This window comes from Penaeus monodon, chromosome 3, assembly GCF_015228065.2.
Source record: "Penaeus monodon isolate SGIC_2016 chromosome 3, NSTDA_Pmon_1, whole genome shotgun sequence".
Taxonomy (NCBI): domain Eukaryota; kingdom Metazoa; phylum Arthropoda; class Malacostraca; order Decapoda; family Penaeidae; genus Penaeus; species Penaeus monodon.
In genome coordinates, this window is record NC_051388.1 from 8155935 (window position 1) to 8163434 (window position 7500).

The 7500-nt window shown below is 42.1% G+C and overlaps 1 protein-coding gene across 1 annotated transcript in view; it reads left to right on the plus strand.

The window, feature by feature from the left end:
• Positions 1 to 7500, plus strand: part of LOC119591500 — a gene marked incomplete in the record, with an annotated part of 390964 nt that overhangs the window by 321353 nt on the left and 62111 nt on the right. The window contains 4 exon segments of the mRNA XM_037940253.1: positions 403 to 614; positions 4403 to 4646; positions 5761 to 5892; positions 7011 to 7028. Of these exon segments, the coding sequence (XP_037796181.1) occupies positions 403 to 614; positions 4403 to 4646; positions 5761 to 5892; positions 7011 to 7028 (606 nt within the window).

Here is a 7500-nt window from a genome sequence, read left to right on the forward strand (position 1 = left end):
CAGCTTTCCATCAGCCGGGGGACGATACAGAATTTTTTCAAAGAGAAGAAAGATACAGTACAGACTCCCACAGGCCCCTCCCCCATACACACACACCCGTAGAATGCCAAAGCTAAGCGCCACGCATAGACCAAAGACTTAAAAAGAGGGAGATAGAGGGAAAAAAAAGAAGAGAGTTCACAGACCCATTTCCACACCGAACCGAAAGCCCCCTTTTGAACCAGCTCACTCTCTAAACCAGCCAACCATCCATCCAACCGCTCCTTTAACGGCTGCTACTTGCTCCTACCGTTACGGCTGCCGCTCCTGCTGTTACCGCTGACGCTGCCAATTGCCGCTCTCTGCCTGCCCCGCTTGCCATGCATGGAGCTAGCGTAGTGACACCACCTCTCTCTTAACTAGACCTCTTCTTCTCGGTGCTAGTCCCACCGCCGGTCCAGCTCACCCTCGAGAGACAGCTCAACAAGAGCATCCTCATCGGGTGGAACCCCCCGCCCGACGCGCCCCCAGGATCCATCGAGTCCTACCACGTCTACGTCAACGGACTCCTCAAGACCACAGTCCGGGCCAGCGAGAGGACACGGGCGCTGGTCGAGGGCGTCGACTCCACCAAGGTAAGAGGAGGGTGGGGAGGGGAAGGGGCGGGGAAGGGAATAGGAAAGGGGAAGAAGGTGAAAGGGAAAGGGAGGGGGAGGAGCAAGGGGGAGGGAGGGATAACCCAAAGTCCTTGTGCATTTCAGGTGCAGGTTCTTCGTGCTCTGATTTCACCTCCTTCGTCAGGCGTCAATATGTCAATGAATAGACACTCATTTCATGCATTTTCATCTCATACAGGGACGGCAGTGCTATAACGAGTAGTGATTACGAAAGCAGGTAAAATGCAGGTAATGTTAGTTGTCGTCAAAACCCGCTTCGCTCATTACGAAACCCAGTAACGACAGGCTTCCGAATCCAACTATAATTACAGAAAGAAAAAAGAAATTAAGAAAAAAAAAGTAAATATATCAAAGAGACACTTAACTGGTCGTTTAAAAGTTGGATCCATTAATTTTTTGCCGTTTATTGCGACTGGAGAGAAATTTCTCTCAGATTGTCAACATTTTGTCTTTTTCAAGTCGAATACTATTTATAGAAGGCCTGGCGTGTCTCGTTTCAGTGTCTAGGTCTATTCAGGATAACGGTAGCATGCGAAATGAAAATTAAAATGAAAAAAAAAAAGATTAGCGTGACAGATGTTGATATTGCGTGATGGAGTGTGTGTGCGCGCGCGCGTGTGTGTGTGTGTGTATGTGTATGTGTATGTGTATGTGTATGTGTATGTGTGTGAGAGAGAGAGAGAGAGAGAGAGAGAGAGAGAGAGAGAGAGAGAGAGAGAGAGAGAGAGAGAGAGAGAGAGAGAGAGAGAGAGAGAGAAATGAAAAGAGAGAGATACGTGATACTCGGTGCAAATGGCGAATTACGATCGCTAATGATGCCCGAAGGTCAGTTGCCATGACAACGCATGGAAGCCGCCAGAGCAAATTCATCCTTCGGTTGCTAGTCCATAAGGTACATTTCGGCCGGTTTCCTGCATCGCTAACTTTATTACAGTCGGTAGATGGATCAAACATATTGCTGTCTTTCACTCTCATGGGATTTTTTTTTTTCCTTTTTTTTAATGGATAGGATGCTCGTGCGAGTTAAAGCTGCGGGGAGAGAGAATATTTGCGTTTTGCCTTTGCGCCCATTTTCCTCAGTTACTTGTGTTTTTTATTGCTTCGTATTTGTTTTGTTTCTGTGTCTCTTCTTTCACGTGTTCCTCCTCCTCCTCCTTTTCCTTCACCTCCTTCTCTTCCTCCTCGTCCTCCTCCTCCTCCTCCTCTTTCTTTTCCTCCTCGTCGTCGTCGTCCTCCTCCTCCTCCTCCTCCTACTTTCCCTCTTCCTCCTCCTCCTTTTCCTCCTCCTCCTCCTCCTTCTTTTCCTCCTCCTCCTCCTCCTCCTCCTCCTCCTCCTCCTCCTCCTCCTCCTCCTCCTCCTCCTCCTCCTCCTCCTCCTCCTCCTCCTCCTCCTCCTCCTCATTTTCATCTTTCGTGACTGTTTTCTTCATCTGTATAGAAAAAAAACATAGTTAAGAAGAACGAAAACACAATGTAATAATACTGGTAATGATAGGAAGCAACGGCAAAGATTATGAATGAAAAAAAAAGATAGCAACAATAACAAGAAACATACAATAGAGTTAATTAAAGAAAAAAATAAATCGTGAAGCGCATGACGTCAATACCTTGTGTCCAAAAATGGCGCGAATGTCCCGAACAAGAACTCCGGAGCCTCACAGATGACTATGAGATTTATTTGCGACGAATAAAAGAAATGGCGTGATTCACCCCCACGCCTCCCCCGCCCTGTCTCCATTATCTCTATCTATCCCTCTTTTTCCTCTAGTTCTTTATCTCTGCCTTTCTCTCATACCTTCCTATCTTCTTCATCCTCCTGCCTGTTTTTCCTCCCTTCTTCTCCCCGTCCTCTCTCTCTCTCTCTCTCTCTCTCTCTCTCTCTCTCTCTCTCTCTCTCTCTCTCTCTCTCTCTCTCTCTCTCTCTCTCTCTCTCTCTCTCTCTCTCTCTCTCTCCCTCCCTCCCTCCCTCCCTCCCTCCCTCCCTCCCTCCCTCCTTCCCTCCCTCCCTCCTTCCCTCCCTCCCCCCATCTCTTCCATCCTTCTCCCCCGTTCCCCCATATCCTCCCCTTCACCCCCCCCCCCCTCGCCCTGTTTATGGCTATATGTCCGTGTTTCCCTGAAATTAAGAGCCTATTATGATAGCGAAATAGATTTCCTTCCGCGTTGAGATAAACAAACTGTTTTCATTGGACTTATTTTTAAAACGTTGAAACATCTGTGGTATTTTGTTTATTTATTTATTTATTCTTTATTACCGTTTTCCTTTTCTGAAGTGATTTTGCGGATCAATATATGGGTTTCGTAGTTTCTCGATACATGTCATTCATATGTTTCTATCTGTATTTTTTCACATTTTACATTTCACAGATATATATATTATATATATATATATATATATATATATATATATATATATATATATATATATATATATATATATGCATGTACATATATAGCCATGTATATATATTATTATTATTATTATATATATATATAATATATATATATACATATATATATATATATATATATATATATATATATATATATATATATATTTTTTTTTTTTTTTTTTTTTTTTACAAAAATGCCTACACTTGCTTTTTGTTACTGTTAAGCTAAAAATGTTGTATGTAATGTTTTAGATAAGTGTATATTATCGTGTTTTACGTTTTCTGTTTTCTTTTCATTGTCCTATGTTAAAAATTGGATAATAATGCTTGATTAGTCTTGAATTGCAAAATTTTATGTAACTTATAAATTCTATACTTATAAGTTTCATATTTAGTCATACAACTATGAATTCAAAATATAAAATATACAACCGTTATATTATAGACGTTCACTTGTTGTCCTTCAGCTTGTAAATACATTTCGCCATCCCTTTTACTCTGTAATGTCATTAGACGCACATCGACATGTTTTGTCAAACCCTGCTCCGCTTTTGGCATGTCTTTGTACATACTCCCTACGTCCACACTAAATACATGAGGCTACCTGCATATCCTTTTCCCTTTCTCATGCATAGCACCTGTCATTTCATGTTTTTTTATGCCTACGATTATATGCGGTCAAATCCATTATTTTTTTTTCATTGTACGTCATCTCCAACCCTCTATACCTAGTTATTTTCACGCTAAATAATTGGCATACGGGCCTGCTAAATTATCTCTATGATGCCTACCCAAACCCCATCTTGTCAGTCACTCACTATCTTAGATATATCATAAGTTTCACTCATCCCTCACCTCACACTCACTGATCCAAGCCCCACTAAACCCGACTAAACACGAACAGAATTCACTAAACACAACCAGAATTGAAGTCCGCCATGTTCTATCAAAACCCCGTTGTATCACCCACTCCCAACACCAAACTTAATCAAATGTTGCACAAAAAAAAAAAATATATATATAATATCCGCTCCTACCAACGCCCCTACAGAAACAAACAAGTAAACGGAAAAACACCAAGCCCCACTATACACCACCATACCCCACTATACACCACCATACCCCACTATACACCACCATACCCCACTATACACCACCATACCCCAAACCCAACCCAACCGCACCATACCCCACCAAACTCCCCACTCCCTCTATAACACGAGGCTCCATCATACCCTCCATACCCCCACCATACCCCTGTCATACCCCACCAAACCCCCACTCCCTCCCCACCAGGAGAACCCCCCACACCCAAAACCGCGCCAAGCCTAAAACCCGGTTCCCGCCCCACAGCTGCACCGGATCAGCGTGCGCTCGGTGACGCCCAACCGCCGCACCTCCAGAGACGCCGCCTGTACCATGGTGATCGGGAAGGACGCGCCCTTGGGACCCACCAGCGTCAAGGCGACCTCCATCACCTCCACCTCCGCCGTCATATCCTGGCTGCCTTCCAACTCAAACTTCCAGCACACCGTCTGCGTGAACAACGTGGAGGTGCGGACGGTCAAGCCAGGCGTGTATCGGCATACCATCACAGGTTAGAAGTCGTGTTTTATTTATTTATTTATTCGTAAGAGGGAGGGTGTGTTTTGTATTTTTTTAAGGAGGGTGAGACTTTTTTTTAAACAGAAGGGTGTGTTTTTGTATGTAATTTTAAATGTTTTTTTGGTGTAATGATGTGATTTAGTTTCCTTTCCTTGATTAGTTGTTTGCGTGTTGTTTTTTGTGGTAAATTGTTGGGATTGGATTATTGTGCTATAGTGTAGTATGCAGATATTTACTTAATCCCCTTTTTTTCTTTCTCTTGTTCTCTTGTTCTTTCCTACTCTTTTTATCGCTTTCTCTCTGTCATTTGGTCTGTCTTTCTTCCTTGTCTTTCCTCTCTCTTGCTCTCCTTTCTCTCTTTTCCTCATCTCTCTCTCTCTCTCTCTCTCTCTCTCTCTCTCTCTCTCTCTCTCTCTCTCTCTCTCTCTCTCTCTCTCTCTCTCTCTCTCTCTCTCTCTCTCTCTCTCTCTCTCTCTCTCTCTCTCTCTCTCTCTCTCTCTCTCTCTCTTCCTTTCTTTCTATCTATCCCTTGCCTTGGCTCCTTTCATGCACCCCTTTGCATAACCCTCCCTCGTATTGCACACCATGTCACTCATGGCTGTTCCCTTCTCTTTCTTATCCTTCTCCCCCTGTTTTTCCCCTTCCTTCCGTCCCATCACGCCTTCCTCTCTCTCTTCCCTCTACCTTCTCCTTCGCCCCTTCCTTTCTTGTATACCTTTTCCCCTCAACCCTTTCCTATTTCCTCTGCTCTCTCTCTCTCTCTCTCTCTCTCTCTCTCTCTCTCTCTCTCTCTCTCTCTCTCTCTCTCTCTCTCTCTCTCTCTCTCTCTCTCTCTCTCTCTCTCTCTCTCTCTCTCTCTCGTCCATCTCCTACTCCACCTTCTTCTTCTTCTTCTTCTTCTTCTTCTTCTTCTTCTTCTTCTTCTTCTTCTCCTCCTCCTCCTCCTCCTCCTCCTCCTCCTCCTCCTCCTCCTCCTCCTCCTCCTCCTCCTCCTCCTCCTCCTCCTCCTCCTCCTCCTCCTCCCTCCCTCCCTCCCTCCCTCCCCCCACCACCCTTCTACACCTTTACCCCTCTCCTCCCTCCCTCCCTCTCTCTCTCTCGCGCAGGTCTCTCCCCCAACACGACCTACCGCGTGACCATCCGGGCGAAGAACCTGCGGGCGCCGCAGTTCGACGAGAAGGCCACCAGGAACCAGGACCGCCTCTCCACCACCATCGAGTTTCGCACGCTGCCCAAGGGTGAGTGTTTTCAGGCCTCGTCTGTTCGGGTTTTGAGATTTCATTTTTAAGGGGTTGCGTTTGGGTTTTTCGTTTCTCTATTGAGGCTCTTTTTTGAGGTTGTGGGGGTTGTGGGGTTATTCTTATTTATGGGGGTTGGGTGGGATGTTGATTTTTTTTGTTTTTGTTTATTTCCCGTTTTGAGGATAATCGAGTGGTTGGGATGAGATTCGGTGATTATTGAAATATATATATACATGTATAGAGGGGATTTTGGGGAGTATTATTTTCGTTTTTAGAGGGGAGGGTAGTATTTTTATTTTTAAATTGAGGAACGATAACATAGATGGAGACGATCACATGAAAGGCAAGCGCCACTGAGAGTCTTTGCATGCAAGAGCTCCTTTTACTCTCAGTAGATAGATAAGCAAATATGTATATATATATATATATATATATATATATATATATATATTTATATATATATATATATATATATTTATATATATACATATATATATATATTTATATATATACATATATATATATTTATATATATACATATATATATTTATATATATATATTTATATATATATACATATATATATATATATATATATATTTATATATATATATATATATATATATATATATATATATATATATATTAGACAGTGATTGTTTTATCGCCGTATTAATATTCACTAGCTCGTTCACTCCCCCAGTCCAGCTAATCCCACTTATCACATGTTCCCTTGTCGTTTATTCCTCAAACATGAAAAAATACTGTATATATATAAAGCAAAACAACACAAACCGAAAATGGAAATGTTAACACTCCAGGTGGTCCGCCATTGACAGTGATCGGCCACTATCATGTGTAAAAAAAAAAATTAGAGGGATCCTCATTGTTATTATTTTTTTGTTTGTCTTATTTTCCTTATTCTTCTATCAGACTCTTCTAAATTCGTCTTATCAAACCATGCAAGGACAACTTGTTTTACTTTTGCACATTTTCTTGTTATTTCTGTTGGATTTATGTGCAGATATTACCCCTTCCCCCCTTCTTATATAAAAAAAAAATCAGAAAAAATGTCATTTATTCATTCTAACCAATGTATCACACACACAAAAAAAGATGCTGCAGGTTATATTGGTAAGTATATCTATGGGTGGTCTGGTGACCTCTTTAAAACAACAGTGCTTGCTATATTTCTTCCACCCACACAACTGAAGCCGATGCGAGGTGGGGGCGCACAGGCGCAAGAGTCGAGAGAGGGAGAGATTGGTAGATCGAGGGATAGATTGAGAGAGAGAGGGAGATGGAGAGATAAATTGATGGATTGATTGAGAGATAGATGGATTGTTTGATTGATTGAGTGATTATATATATATATAATATTATATATATATATATATATATATATATATATATATATATAGAGAGAGAGAGAGAGAGAGAGAGAGAGAGAGAGAGAGAGAGAGAGAGAGAGAGAGAGAGAGAGAGAGAGAGATAGAGAGAGAGAGAGAGATCTGTTACTCTTTTTAAGCAATTAATTAATAGACGGATGGTATCTAATATATCTACAGAAAATGAAATTTAAACATATATAAAAGACTGATGTGAA